Source organism: Eleutherodactylus coqui, chromosome 9, assembly GCF_035609145.1.
Source record: "Eleutherodactylus coqui strain aEleCoq1 chromosome 9, aEleCoq1.hap1, whole genome shotgun sequence".
Lineage (NCBI taxonomy): Eukaryota > Metazoa > Chordata > Amphibia > Anura > Eleutherodactylidae > Eleutherodactylus > Eleutherodactylus coqui.
In genome coordinates, this window is record NC_089845.1 from 91,347,653 (window position 1) to 91,364,129 (window position 16,477).

The 16,477-nt window shown below is 42.0% G+C and overlaps 1 protein-coding gene across 3 annotated transcripts in view; it reads left to right on the forward strand.

Moving 5' to 3' along the window:
• MAPRE2 (microtubule associated protein RP/EB family member 2) overlaps nucleotides 1-16,477 on the forward strand; it is a 155,841-nt gene that overhangs the window by 117,007 nt on the left and 22,357 nt on the right. For all 3 annotated transcript variants that reach the window (XM_066578065.1, XM_066578066.1, XM_066578064.1), the window contains 2 exons: nucleotides 4,412-4,557; nucleotides 10,351-10,564. In XM_066578065.1, coding sequence (XP_066434162.1) covers nucleotides 4,412-4,557; nucleotides 10,351-10,564 — 360 coding nt within the window. The remainder of the gene's footprint in view (nucleotides 1-4,411; nucleotides 4,558-10,350; nucleotides 10,565-16,477) is intronic.

The window sequence follows — 16,477 nt, forward strand, 5'->3', positions numbered from 1 at the left end:
ATTGCCGATTCCAGCCTCCTGATTTGCTGGAATCGGCACACGTGACGGGGCGGAGCTACGATGACCAGCTCTCCGGCACGAGCGGCCCCATTCACCAGGGAGAAGACCGGACTGCGCAAGCGCGTCTAAAAACGCCAGAAGACAGCGAATTTAGACGGATCCATGGCGACAGGGACGCTAGCAACGGAACAGGTAAGTGAATAACTTCTGTATGGCTCATAATTAATGCACGATGTATATTACAAAGTGCATTAATATGGCCATACAGAAGTGCTGAACCCCACTTGATTTCACAGGACAACCCCTTTAAGAGAGAAATAATAAAAAGGAAATAATATAAGGCCGGCTTCATGCAGGCATTAAAATCGTGTGAGACTTGTATGTTGCGAAATGCACAAATCCCATACGAATATGAACCCCATTCTTTTGAGAGGGGTCCTACACATGAGCAATGCTTTCCTCCACGACACCGTGTTGTAGGAAACCAATCCTGACATGTTCTATCTTATTACGTGCTCTCGCATCACAGCGTCTATTGTTTTCATTGGAGCCAGTGGCAGCATCGCACCACATGCTCGGCACACGCGATGCAATGCGAGGTCTCCCATTGAAAACAGCTGTGGCAGAGGATTGCTACATCTCTGAAGTGATGCCAGGCTGCTTTGAAATAAAAACTCCTCGCGTTTGTGGGGAATTCACATGGTGGGGACTGCGATATGGGGCCATGTTTGGCGGCCCCATATCAATCACCTGTGTGAAGTTAGCCTAAGGGCAGACTAGATGGACCATGTAGTCTTTTTTTAGCAGTCAATTTTTTATCTATATTTGCTGGATGAAGATGTCCGATTCTGAGGAATAATGTGGAAAACCGGTGTTCGTAGAAAAGCTAGATTAGGGAATGTACAGTAATAGGCTCATTTTTAATGAGATGTGTTTTTAGGGCACACTTAAAATTGTGAATATTAGTGATTAACCTGGTTGTCTGGGGTAGCGCATCCCAGAGAAGTGGTGCAGCTTGAGTAAAGTCTTGCTGATAGAAGTGATTGATTTAGATTCTGGAGGATGTTCGTCTAAGATAATTAGCAGAACAATGGCAGAATGCTTACTGGCTCAGTAAGGGCTCCTGTCCACGCGCGATAGTGCATTGCGTTACTCGCGGCGATAATCCGTCCGAGAGTAACGCAGTGAACACTTTCCATAGCGTTGCTATGAAAAGCGCAGCCCCCTGTCCACAAGGGGAGAATCATAGCAATTCTTCACTCGCGGCACTCAAAATGCTCTGCGGCGAGCCTATCTGTTTAGATAGGCTCACCGCAGAGAACTGGCAGTTCTCTCCCCTGCTCCCGGGCGGCAAAATATCGCTAGCGATATTCCACCTCTCCCATGGACAGGGGGCCTAACTAGTGTGCCAATACAGAGCTGGAGTGTAGCTGCTAATATATATATTTTAGATAGCTGTTACTAAAACATTTTCACAACAATTTAGGCTTTTTGATGCGGCGTTAAACTTGCGGTTTAGGGAAAGGTAATGGAATACAGTTCTACAACCTCTGCTCTCTACTACAGCAGGAATGATTCCCCAGGGGTAAAACCTATTGGCAAGAAGGTCTATGCAGAAGGTGTGAATCTGTTGGATGTATGCACCTTCATACATGTGTAGAGTGCTGGAGGCTGGGTAATTACAATATAGGACTACATTGGTCTCTGAATAGTTTTCCTGACAAAGCGTGATTAATCGTTTGGGCAGACTGTATTGTAAATTGCTTTAGCAGTATCTCTCCGCATCTGTTTTATGTGTAAATCCAGTCACCTGTTATCAGTGTTTACTTACTAATCTCCTTTGTACACAATGAGCTGCAAGGAAATGTCCATTAAAACTTTCTCCTGCTCTAGAACGCCTTTCAGGTTGGCACGTAGACAAATATTTTATATTTTTGATTAATTTATAGCTTCCCTCTGTTTGTACTGTGTCCTGAGAATTATGGTTTTGTACAAGTTCCCGGCTCCCCTTCTAACACTCACTTTATTAAGTTATATTCGAAGTAGCCAAATCAAACACAATAGCTAAATAAATACTACGCAATAAATAATGGTTAGGTTCAGATTTTAAACCCAAAATATGCATTGTGGTTGTGGAGTTCACATAATATACAATTTATATCCGCTACACTCCTAATATTGAGTGTAAAAGAGATATGTCAGCAGACCTCAGATCACTTCATTGCTGCAGTGATTGAATGAGAATGTTTTATTGCAGCTGTTGTGGGGAATATTCAGAGAATAGGTGCTCCTTGCTACTTTAATATGGTTGAGGGATGCCTTGTATTTCATGTATCTGGATACAACAGAAATCAATATTTCATATGAAAAGATAACTAGAACTAAAGTTATCCCTATTTATTAGTCCTAATGCCTATCATTTCAGTAAATTTTGTAAGATAAGTGGCTGGTTTGACGCTTCTCCAAAGGAAGCATAATACATTGCATCATTTTTTACCCCAGTGCAAGCCCTCAGCCAAGTTTGCTACCAGTAGCAATCTAGACATTTGTGAAATCTGTAATATCTATGGTCCTCATAAGGACTGTGTAAACCAGGCAGATTAACCACTGACAAATATATCTGTACTACAGATGAGCGAGCACACTCGGATAAGTCAGTTACTCGAGCGAGCCTCGCTCTTCTCGAGTAACTGTATTCTTGTCCAAGCGTGCTCGGGTGGGGGGGGCGACGAGGGGTAGCCGAGGGGGGGGGGGGGTGGAGAGCTCTCATGCTACCCCTCACTATCCCCCACCGCTCCCCGCCCCCTCGAGCACGCTTGGACAAGAATGCAGTTACTCGAGAAGAGCGAGGCTCGCTCGAGTAACTAACTTATCCGAGCATGCTTGCTCATCTCTAATTTGTACATATAACACCTGGACAAGCAAATATGGTCATTAGATTTTTTTTAGTCCATAACAATGTAGTCATATGGTCATGATTCTACCGTTTATATACATAGAATTTATACAATGTATGACTTCTAACTTATAAAGTTATCCAATATATGCATAGCTTTATAAGTTTATTACATTTAGTCCATGGTAAGCAAATTGGGTCCTGTTGGCCAAACCACAGACTCCTCCAAAAGGAAGAGGGACAGCTCTAAAGACAGACTGTTTTGGGGTTATTGTCTCTTATCAGTACAGATCAGGGTATTGGTTAGCTGAATGTGATGCCTCAGACATAACTCCAAAAAGGAGGGAGGGTGTACTGGTTTTCATTGAAGAGGGAACTGTATGAAGACCTTCATATTCAGGTAATACTTCATGGGAAAGCAGTATGCAAATTAGCTTGTATCAGCCAGACCAGAGATGACTCCAAAGGGAAGACAAACCCATTCCTAGGCATTGTTCCATGCTGATGAGAAGCAAGAACTCTAATACAAAGTACTGGTAACAGTCTGTATTACAGTCCTGAAACTGTTCAATTGAATTCCATTAATTTGGTAAAATGTATATAAACCTGTAAGTATTTTATAATAAAATTATCAAGACAATAGAGGTAAATTGCAGTTTAAAGGGAACCTGTCACAATTTTCATGCTGCCAGAATGATAGGTCTTCCCCGCCTCCAGCATTTTGACCAAGAGCTCCTCTCACTATTAATTAATGGGGAGAGGAGTTGTCAGGCTTGATGACATGGTGGTTGGGAAGAGCTTGGTGAGGCCAGCCTCTTTGACTCAAGAGGTCCAAGTCAAAGTTCTAATTTTATGGGGTTTCTTGGAAACGCTGCAGAATTTCAGAATACGTGGGCTGAATGGGCAGATCTGCCCTAGGTTCATACTGCCCATGGATAAGGCACCATGATCCTGGTAAAAGATTCTTTATTAAATTGCAATGTTTTGTTTTTTTTGGGTCTCATTTAAGCAGCTGTATGTGAGTTGCACCCGAGAATCACAGGAGCAACTCTCATCAGACAGCATATGAATACCCATCTGTGTGCCATCCAATTGGTGGGTACATTGGACAACGCATGTTTTTGTCCGTGATACAGACCAGAATAGATCGTGCAGCACTTTTTCTACATGGACCATTGTTTTAGTGTGAAAGCCTTTTTTTCTTTATATACCCAAGTATCGGGATTATGTAGTTGCAATCATTGGAGTATTTTAGAAGGGTTCTTTACCAGTCATCTGTTTTGCAATTTTCTGCACAATTGCAGAAAATTTCTCATGAACAGTCACAGACAGCATCTCTCTTTCCAGTACAGATTTCTAAGAGATATTAGTAACTAGGTTTGTTTTCTCAGAACATATTCACTGTTCTCCTACATAAGGAGTTGGAAAGCACACTTGATGACTTTGTGATGACAGCACACTACTGTTCCAATCTGTTAATACCCTGAGTATGATTCTCCTGGCTTCTCTCCACAGGTGCTGCGTACTGCCAGTTTATGGATATGCTCTTCCCAGGATGCATAAGCCTAAAGAAGGTCAAGTTTCAAGCCAAGCTGGAACATGAGTACATTCACAATTTCAAACTGCTGCAAGCCTCATTTAAAAGAATGAATGTCGATAAGGTATAACTTTGGCAAAAAAAAAAGGTTCATAGTTCTTGCTGTTGTCACTGTCTACTGAAAGTTTTGGGAAAATGCAGTCTAACTGGGTAATGACTAAAATAGTAGGTGGCAGTGTGCCAGAGCATGATTTGTATCTCATCAGCAGCTCCTGGGAAAATTGCAAGGCAGTTGAGTCTACATGAGACCAGGCATCTGTTATTCAGTATGTTACATGTAAGCACGGTTACAAAGCCCTCTTTCTTTATCGAGGCTATGTTTTTTCATCTTTTCCTGTAGCCCTTTGAGTTCACTTAAAATGCTGCTACAACTATTCTGTCTATTATAGTTTTATAATTGTCCTACAGGAATCTGGGCATTATGGCAACCACAGCGAAACAGTGTCCTGTATCATATGCCCAGATTCCTGCCGAACAATTCTAAAAACATAATGGCCTGTGGTTTTACCGTGTTGGAAAGCATGAGCCCGGCCCTGCAAAGTGCTTGTTACTTTCACCATAATTAAATCATATAGGCCCAAATTAAGATAACCGTATTGGTGCTGAAGGCAATAAATCGGACGCTTTTTACATATTCTTTTGGCAGTACTGTCAAAACTGTCCTAATATTGACCCTGGGTAGATATAGTAGCAGATAGAATATCACCAGAGCTTTGGTCACAAGTTTATGGATTGACAAATCCACACCTAGTGTTTACTATGTCATTTATACCAAGCATGGATAGAAACGTCTGGCCATACAGATAACGGGGATCTGTAATAAGTTTGCTCTTATTATATTCCTCCGTTCCTTTTGCATATATAATAACCAAACTGAACTGTAATGCTTGCAGGTTCTTATTTTATTCTGGAATTGAGATGTTGTTTGCTTATCTCTTGTAGCTCAATTACCATATTTATCTCTTCCAGTTCAATTACATTATTAAAATTTGCAATTTTATCTCCTACACCCCCCCCCCCCCCCCCCTCACGTTAGGAAACAAATAACACCCTGAAGCAGCTACTGAGATTTTCCTGAGGAATGTATTACGTTGCAGGATATTTTTACAGCTTCAGAATCAAATGAATTGATCCTAGAGCAGAACCAGATTAGTGCATGATGCATCTGGGGCAATAAATGTTACAGACGTCTGGTATCCTTACACTGCATTAGTAGCCTGAGTTAATTGTAAATAAATAAGATGGTACTAGTGAAATAACATTTTCTGATTTATGCTTTAAAAGTATAGACTGTGCAGAACAGAACTACAGGATTCGGGCGTCTTCGTACTTTGTACAACAGCTTGATATTCATAGATATGCAAGTCAAGTAAAAATACATTGCTTTTACAGTGTAGTGTACAATCAGTAAAGCTATACTTGTATCTTAAGGATTGTCACTACTCCTAAAAAATATAATTGTCCCTAATTGTGTTCCAAAAGCGGCTGCTAATTGGCTTTTGATTAATTTTCGGCCCAATCCAAACTTGTCAGAATGTGCTCTTCAGTTCATAACTTAGTCTTGCAGGAACTTTTGGTTACCAAAATGACTGAATCCACTACCTGAAATAAGCAGTGACTGTTATGCTCATCCCTCGCTGATATTTATCTAAGTGCTATTAATCACAACATGTCTGTGCCCTCTTACCCTGTCTCTTGTATTTATCCAAGTTCAAATTAAGTTCACCATGTTTGTGCCCTCCCATGTGATCCTGTGTATATGTTTTTATATAAATAAGTATTTAGATTTGTTTCATTATGCCTGAGGGAGAACCCTAAGTAGGCTCGAAAGCTCGCTATAATATCATGTATTTTTGTTAGCCATTAAAAGCTTTCTTATCTACAAGAACACTTGGTTTCTCTGAGAACAATCACACTTTGCTCTACTGGCTAACACCGTACCAAATTTTTTTTTGCTTCCCATTCTTCCTTCTTTTAGGGACTGTTAACGATTGTGCTTTGAGAATCTCATTTTGCAATATCTCCCAACCTTCTTGGACAATTTTGTGTCCTTAAGAACATCCAGCCATTGGAATCTTACCCTCTTTCCAGGTCCATTAAAATTGACCTCTCTGAAATCCAACCTTGAGGTCTGGGTTTTCACAGGTCTTCGTCCTCTTTTTTTCAAAATTCAAGGCTAGCACGATCACTGCCTCCTAAGGTTCCAGCCACCACTCCAGGAATCAGAGTTGCATATTCTCTCTGTTACAAGAAAACCCAGTTCTCCAGTAGCACTGGGGCAGCTCATTCCTCACAAGGCTCTCCGCAAAAGCTCCTGAGTCACAGCAGAGTTCAGGAACAGAACTTGTTTTTATTCCCAGCTCATCAACCAACCAAGGAGCCACTCCCTGTCAATCCACAGCAGCAAAATTAGAGTATAAAACAGTCATGTAACCTCTCTGAAGGTTCTAGAAATAACATATCCAGCAATAATATACATAGACTAATATGCATGGGTAATAACACCTTACACATCCTGCGCCCTTCCAAACTACAAGCTGTGTGCAGCATCTATAGAGCTGAAGGTGATATAATAGGATTACATCAAAGTTCACTACAAATAAGGTAATCTAATTACAAAGATGATAGTTGTTGTATAAACTCTGAAATGGACTAAAATTTATGGAATGTATGAAAGGAAATAGATTTTCAGCCTTACACACTTCTAATGACTACATTGCTAACTTTATTAGTTAAAGGGGCTATAGGAGAAAACTGTTTTTGTATTCTCTAAAAAGAGCGGATTGGTACTGTATTTGGTAGGCTATCAGCAGGTTGTCATAAGAAACAGCAGGTAGAATGTTGCAGAGTACAGACACACTAAATGCCACCTGTATTCTGCTAGCAGCACCAGGGACAGCGCCCACAAAGAATTGTCATTCTTTTCTCCTATTCAAATCACTGTTATCTGTAAAAGAACTAATTCATGTTCTAGAAGTATATTGGTGAATTGCTTATTATGCAAATCATGGTGTTTCCAAACAGTGTGGCTTCACTTTAAGCACATTGGCATAATCTAGAATTCTGAAGAAAAAAAAGGTAGTTTGTTGAATTTAACATTCTTGCCAACCCTATACTTCCATGCAACACCCATAAAGTACAGAGGTAGCTCACAGACTGCACAAACACTGTAGACATACAACATCCTCCATTACTATAACCCAGCAGTACCTGTCTCTCCATTTAACCCCAGCAGGTGGATGAGACCTACGTTGTGCAGTTGCACAGAGCAGAGACTGCCTTTGTGTACTATAGACTGCGTGAGAATGTGGATGATGATAAAATCAGATGTACAAATAAGATATTCACTTTATGAATAAAAATATTCTAGTATACTCATGTGACTTTACCAGAACACCTCAAAACTTGTATACGTCCTACTAGGTAGACGGTGAATACACAGTGTGACCTTTAATGCTCTGTATGGGTTCCTATCCATCTAATAGTAGTCCAAAAATATAGTGACTGTAGATTGCTCTGAATATCTTATCACTTGTTAACACAACTCTCTTATCTATCTCTCATAGTAATATAGTATGTAAGGCTGAAAAAAGACACATGTCCACCAAGTTCAACCTATTTCCCCCAATGTTGATCCAAAGGAAGGCAAAAAATGACAATGGGGTTAAATCTAATTTTCCTTATTTAAAGGGAAAAAAATTCAATCGGAATAATCCCCAGATCACCAACCCCTCTGAAGTTATTAATGATTATAACATATAATATTGTATCACTCAATAAAAGTGTTCAGGCCCCTCTTGTACTTTGTTATTGAATTTGCCATCACCACGTCCTCAGGCAGAGAGTTCCATAGTCTCACTGCTCTTACAGTAAAGAACCCCCTTCTATGTTGATGTAGAAACCTTCATTATTCTAGGCGTTAAGGATGCCCAGCAGAAAGACGTTTTCTACACCAACATAGAAGATAAACAGTAGTGTTTTGTTTACTGATTCTCATGCTCCTGTGAGTGAACTGCTGCTACAAAAAGCAATAGAATGTTTAAGGAATCCTTCACAAACGCTACACAAGGTTAAATCTCCTGCGGCAGCTTACTGGAGACTAATAAATCTCACATAAAACTCAATCTGTCTTCACTTAGTTCCTCGGCTCCCCTTAGTGGTGGGTGCAAGCAGTCAGCATTTTATTATTCAACTGTGGCTGAGTAAAGGGAAGCTGTTTAGTGTACATATAAAAGGAGTATTCTAAAGGTATATTCTGAAACTAATATGCTCAGAACAGATCCAAAATACAAAACCTCTATATTAACCAGACCGAAGATCTTCTATTCACTACTGAATGATTATTAGTTTCCAACTAACATCCCCCATGTAATATTAGGATCTCTTTGCTGCTCTGTATTTACTGATGTAGGATCCTGTTTTAGGGCTCCTAGAAGCAACAATTTGGCACGTTTTGTTGTCCAGCTGTATTAAAGAACATGCTGTAGTTGGCATCCTGTAAATTATCATGCATCCTCTGTCCCATCTGTGTGATATGCTGTTTATATTCATATTTAGTATATAGTGTTTACTTTGTATAATAACTGCAGGTCATTTGAACTGAAAGTTTTTTGTTTTTCTTTCCTTTTCTAATGCTTTTTTGTTTTGTACGTTCACACACTATGGAATTGCTAAGGACTTTCTGCATGAATTGTGCACTGAAATTCCGCATCAACTTACAGTACATTACATGCGGATGGAGTTTTAAAAGTCCCGTCCACATGTAAAAAAAAAACCCTCATGTAATTAAAGGGGTATTCTGGCAATTCAAAGTGAGATATGCTACATAAGGCACATGCAATCTTGCAATATAATGTTATAATTTATTTTAGAAAGCTGCGGAGAGATTGCTTTGAGGGTCACGCCCACAAGTGTCGCGGGATACGCCCACGGATTTACGCTGCGGGAGTACCGTGATTATAAACAGAAAAGTGCCTGTGAGTGATCACGGAATTCCGCGGTGTCCGTTAATGCTATATTAATGGAGACCTCCTGCATCATAAATCCGTGGCAAATAGAACATGGCGCGATTTATTTCCCGCTGCAAAAAATCCGCTGTAGAATTCCGCATGTGAGCATTGGCAGGCAGAAAGCTATTAGGTTCAATAGAACCTAATAGCTGCGTAATTCACGCCCGGGAAACGCAGTAGAAATCCATCCGTGGGCATTCACCCTTAATTATGGTCTCCCCTGCTTAGTCCTCCATTGGTATCCCATGGTTATGACCTGTATGCTCCACTGTTTTATTGGACAGGGAAGGTCCTTGCCTTCAAATTCTGTAATCTGCACTCCTCACTGACTGGTGATGGGACATGGTTGGAGATATAGTTTTTGCACTCCCCAGCGGCTATTTTAAATAACAATGTGGAAATCTGAAGCTGGCTAGAACGTAGTAGTGATGCAGGTTGACAATAAAAGGGTACTGGAGTTCAGTGTGATGATTTAGATGGATATTTGGAATAATGGCAAGAAGTGGAAATGTTAGAGAAATTTTCAAAAATTTGCCCAGTCCCTGGAATACCCCTTTAAGGGCATGCTGTAGATTTTCTAATCTGCAGAATGTTCATTCTGATGTGTATTTGCTACAGGTGTTGAACAAATTTCAAGCTTCGGAGCAGATTTCTACCTATGTGTTCCCAAGTCTGTCTCTCTCTCTGCATGTAACCTATGCAGAAGGTTGATCTGTTGTGGATTTGCTACTAAATCCCCAGCGGGACTTCCTGCAGCCGATGAACTCAGCCTAATGATTCTTATATTTAACTACTTATTAATTGTTTTACTTTTACTTTTAATTAACTCTTTACTGGTTATTCTTTAGGTCATACCAGTAGAAAAACTGGTCAAAGGACGATTCCAAGACAACCTGGATTTTATTCAGTGGTTTAAGAAATTCTTTGATGCCAACTATGATGGTAAAGAATATGACCCAATGGAAGCCAGACAAGGGCAGGATGCCCTGCCACCCCCAGACCCTGGTGAACAAATCTTCAACTTGCCAAAAAAGTCTCATCATGCCAATTCTCCCACAGCAGGTACGACCTGGAACGCCAGCCGCTTTATTTCCATATAATCATCTTTATAGTGATCTCTTATTTCTATGATCAAAGGAGAGGTTTTTATATTATAAAGTACACAGGCAATTAGAATTGGCTCATATTACATGGTGGTGCAGGCCTGCTTGGCTGAATCTGATTTTAGAGAGGATATTTCATGTCTTTGTAAAGTTAATTTGTCTGCGAATGATAATGCCTGAAGAATGTTAGTTGCTCTGAGCATCATTCCTCCCTGGATTGGAGTCTAGTTTCAGTTTGCCCTTGGTGCATTGTCATGTCATGGCATATATTATGTGCAGTTCCTCAGGGTCCGAGCTCCCTTATATGACCCCTGTTGATATTGATGAAATGGAATCCAAATTTCATTATTTCAGTTGCTTGTTTCCTTCTGACATATTGGTGCCTTTTAAGGTTACACTCCTTTATGGGATTGTCTGATAATCCACGGGATCATTACTAAATCTGGTTTAAGAATTTACAGATACTTTATCATGTTCAAAAGTAAAGTTTCACTACTTTGTTTCTTTTTTGAGCAAAAAAAAAGGGCCTTTTCACACTTATTGTTTTAGTCTAGCTGTTCTGTCGTGGGAGCAACTAAATGGAAAGAAGACACTTTTACTTTCTGTGCCCACAGACATGCTTTGAAACTTTTTTCTTTAAAGTGAAGCAAGAGTGCTGACAGCTGTGCTTCTTGTTTCAAATAAAAAAAGACACACAAAAAAAACCAATTGCAACGTTTCCGCTTTAACATTGGTATGCATGCTCAAATAAATAATGTTCATTCCGCAAAAATATGCTCAAATACACTTGTGCTTATGTGAATCCGACCTTAATGTGTGTGGTCATCTTATGCTGTCAATCTTTTATTGCCTGTTTAAAAGACTGCCTGTTTTGCATGATCCAATTTTGCGATCTCTGGAGAGCTTAAGATTTACTTTCTGTCACTCAGAGGAACACTGATGTATTGCTACAGAATATAGCCACTAAGGATATCATGCAAACCATAAATACCGTACCAGAACCAAGCTGAAACCGTACATGCCGCCCCGAACCAAGCTGAAACCGTACATGCCGCCCCGAACCAAGCTGAAACCGTACATGCCGCCCCGAACCAAGCTGAAACCGTACATGCCGCCCCGAACCAAGCTGAAACCGTACATGCCGCCCCGAACCAAGCTGAAACTGTACATGCCGCCCCGAACCAAGCTGAAACCGTACATACCGCCCCGAACCAAGCTAAAACCGTACATACCGCCCCGAACCAAGCTAAAACCGTACATACCGCCCCGAACCAAGCTGAAACCGTACATGCCGCCCCCGAACCAAGCTGAAACCGTACATGCCGCCCCCGAGACAAGCGCAAACCCGTACATGCCGCCCTCGAGCCAAGCGCAAACCTGTACATGCCGCCCCCGAACCTAGCTGTTGTTGGCCAAGCTCCCAGCAGGTGTTTGAGGCCCCTCGGCATTCTGACTTCTCCGAGTGACATGCTGACCTGTGCTGCAGCCGCTTTTCTCAGAAAAGCCGGCATAGTGGAGATCAAGATGCCAGGTAGCACAAACATCTGCTGGGAGCCCAGGGGACATCTTCTTCCCTAGCCCAGCCCACCCCTGTTTGTACATGCCAGGTAAATCCACATGAATGCCAAAAACAAGGTTTCCTAGAAAAAACATAGTGCATCCTAGTGCTATCTCTTTTTCCAGAAGGCGAACTGCACAAGTACCCTGCTGTACACATGATGTAAAAGGAAACCTGATTTATCAGATCAGACCACCTTCTTACTTTGCTACCTGGCCCAGCTCTGATGCTTATTGACACTTTTGATGGTGACCAGTGGTTAGTATGGGCATTCTGACCAGTCTGCAGCTAAGCAGTCCCACATGCAGCAAACAGTGATGCACTTTTAGGGCGCATTTGCAGAAGGTTTTACATCCGTTTCTGGTGTAAAAAAAAAGTTGCCACTTTTTTTTTTCCTGCAAAAAATTGAAATTCCTCCCTTTTTACGTTGGCCCCGCCACCTTTTCAAAAAGAGTGGTTGGAGTTTGGAAGGGGGCGTGACCACCCCCGACAAACATGTATAATTTATGTCAGAAACTGGCATGAATTATACCAGCTATGTACCCCAGGTTGGATCGAGTGTGCAATTCTGAGAAGACTCACGGAGGTGCCAAGTTGCACTGAATACTTAGAGGTCTGCGCCTCTATGTATTCAGCATGCTGTGTACCATGGGAAATTATGCTAAGCCCGACATCGCAAATGCCGGGTTTAGTAAACTTCCCCCTGGGTACTCTGACCTCTTTCTGTCATCACCAGCATTTAATTTTTCAGCAGTTTGTGCTACAGTATCACTTCTGTGCAATTGGGCCAAATGGACTTTTGCTACCCATGCATATCAGTGAACCCTGAGCACCGTTGAACCTGCTGGAGTCACTAGTTGTCCTTCCTGGCATCACTTTTGGAGATACTAACCACTATATACCAAGAACACCCCACAAGACCTGCTGTTTGTGATGGCTAGACGACTGGATCAAAGTATCTTCAATTTGGCCTTCACGTCTTTACGTGTGACTATTTTTCCTGCTTCCAATGCATCAACTTCAAGAACTGAGTGCTCGTTTCCAGCCTAATATATCACCCCCTCCGGCAGCTTCCATTGTAACGAGATAATAAATGTTCTTCACTTGTCAGTGTTTTTTAAAGTTCTGGCTGATCAGTACGGTATAGTTGCAGTTTGACATGATTTCTGCTCTGAAACGTAAAGCAGGCTTCACAAACTCAAGGTGGCCTAGGCATGATAGAACTTTCTCATGATCCGGTTATTGAGACTGACAATCATTTTGACTAGGTTGGATTTTTTTGGCTGCTCTTTTGTTGTTCTTGTGATAGGCTCCTTGGCTGTGTTGTGTTTCGTGCTTGGGATACAACTTGCATTATGGAATCTCATCAACATTATTGTCTCTAGGATTAGCCTTATAGTATTTCATGCAGTACATCGGAGTCTTGAGGTTGCCCTAAGTTGTGGTTTTAGTTTGAGGCTTTAAAGGTGAACCCCACAAGGTGATGGGACATATATTTTTAGTAAACCAGAATAGGGTAGGGGGTTCTGTGCTGGTGGGAAAGAATACACACATACCTTTGTGTGTGAGGTAATCGCTGTTTCAGTAGAAGAAACATAGCAGTCAGTCATGTGAACTGGAACTTGTCCAAAGTGCCTGTCCAACAGCAGTTATTGCATTCCTGTACTCGAAACACGACTGACCACAGCGGATTGGATCTTTCAGGATGATGTGATTTGTTTAGAGTGGAAGCCAGGAAATGTCCGCTTTATATGTGCACAGTGCTGGAGAACAGTCGAACATGTGGAGTTACTAAAAGAGATATAAAAGCTATAATGTATAGCATAAGATAATGGCAACTTTTGGAGGGGCAGCCTTAAAGGAGTGTTTCTACATTTTTAACATCGGTGGCAGTCTGCCTTTTTTTTTTTGGAGTTTTTGCTTTTTTATATGCATTTAAATTAATGGGGAAAAATAGATGTTTTTTTTGGTTTTTTTCTCTCCAGTTTTTATTTGTTTCTCTCCTCCGAAAATGGAGCAGCTAGACCGAAACCTTGAGCCCAAACGCAGGTGTGAAAGCAGCCTATGTGTGATTTTATGCACCGTGTAGATGCAGTGAATGTGCAGGGAGTTTTTAGCTCCAATGATTTTATTTGATTTATTTACGACTTTGCCATCTGCTGTAGGCAATTTTTAGTATGAAGAAAAAGTGATGAATTGGATTGAGTGTCCTAAAAGCTGCTCTCCAGAGACACCTACTGGTCTGATCCCTAGAGCATGTGCACATTAAAATCATGACTTACTAGTAGTTGTTGTTTCCTATGGACTATATACCATATATACCCATATATTCTCACTCCCATCAGTCCATGTTCCCAGTAGAGCTCACAATCTAATTTCCCTATCACACAGGCCAGTTTCATAGCCAATTAAACTGTCAATATGTACTTTTTGGATTCTGGGAGAAAATTAGTCGGAGACGCAGATTGAGGCTCTAATACTGTCCTAGGGAGCGAGGAAGACAATCCCCACACTGTCTTTCCTCCCTAATTAGGATGGTTTCACATATAGGTTTTTGTGGCAATCTTTCATGCAGTTTTTTTGAACCAAAGCCAGAAGTTGATTCCCAGGGAATGGGAAATATAAAGGAAGCACTTCTACTTCATTTCTGCTCGATCGACTTCTGACTTTGGCACAAAAAAAATAATCGTAAAGCCTGAAGCAAAAAACTGTGTGAGAAACCACCCCTTGTAAATGGCATGCAGCACATATACTAGGCAGTTCGTTTTCTTAGTTCGTTGCCTGGACTAAGCAGAATGACTTTAAAGGGGTTCTGTCATTGGAAAACAAAAATTCTATACTTACCTATTCCTCCCCCTTTAGTCTTCTCACTGCATCTTCTCCCTGCCGATCTTCTCCTGTCTCCTGCAATCCCCTGGGTCACCTCACCTCCAACCGGCCGATTTCTCTTCTTCCGGTGACGAAGAGTCTCCTTCCTGCAGGGCTATGTACTCTGTCGCTAGTGACTTGGTGTGCATAGCTGAGCTATTGCTGAGATTGTGCATGCGTGCTGTCTCTCTGCTATAGTATATGAACTCTCGCGGCGAGACAGCACACGTGCAGTCTCTGCAATAGATCAGCATTATGTAACTTTTGCCATGTTTTGCACACCGTACATTCTATAATACATTGAATCGTACCATTTAAAAATACAACTCTTAGGCCGCCTGCAGACGGGCAGAAATTCCGCGGCGGGATTTCCCGCGGAATTTCCGCCCTTGGAAGCTGCCATAGGATTGCGTTAGCAAGCGCAATCCTAGGCAGACGGCTGCAGTTTGGCCGTGCGAACTCTTGCGCGGCAAACAAACCGCAGCATGTTCTATTTCTGTGCGGGGCTCGCGGAGCCTCGCACTGAGACGTCGCTCACCGGCCGCCGGCTCCCGTCTGCGCATGCGCCGGCAGTCGGCACATGAAAGATGCGGAGCTGCAGGGCGCGGGTGAGTACCCACTGCTGTCTGCAGGCGCTCGGGTCGTGTCCCGCGGCAAGAATTCTCGCTGCTGGATCCGACCTGGCCGTCTGCAGGCGGCCTCACTGCGAAATACAGGTCCTCAGATGGCTACTTCAATGGAAAATTAGGAGTTAAGATTATTTGAAAGCGAGGAGGAGAATCCAGAGAGCGAAGAAGGGGGGTAAAAAGGGATTCGTCCTTAAGGAGTTTAGGAAAGAACTAATATTTGAGCTGCATTACAAGTTCTGCCACAACAACAGTTATCCTTATGATGCTAATCTCCAATTGTACAGCTTCGTAGACCTGTAATCATGGATGATGTAAGCCACCATTTCAGTCCCCTGGATGGGACATGTGGACAGCACTTCTGGATATGAACCTTCTCAGGAGCAAGTCTCCTCCAATGAGTAGTGCTTGCTTGATGATGTGTCATTGACTTAGAGGTCTCCTCCAGAAGAACATCTGTCCTTTACAGAGGACTGAGTGCACAGCTTACAGCACCCCTGAACTCCACTCTTGCTGTTTTTACTATCCTTAGGCATAATCATGGCAAAGTGCAAATCAAAGTAACAAAGTCTCCTGCGCTTTTAAGGCTTTTTATGGCTTTCACACCTAAGCCCCGGGTTCCGCCTTCTTGCTCCATTCAGGGAGCAGGAAAGGGGAATCCGTATGGCCGAATGGCTCTGTCTCAGGATGGAACTAAACAGCGCCGAATGGACTCCATTGTCTACAATGGGATCTGTTCGATTTCTGCTCAGCTGCCTGGCATTTGGACAGTAGAAAAAGCACGCAGCACCTTTTCTTCCAGTATTTTGAGCCGGATTTG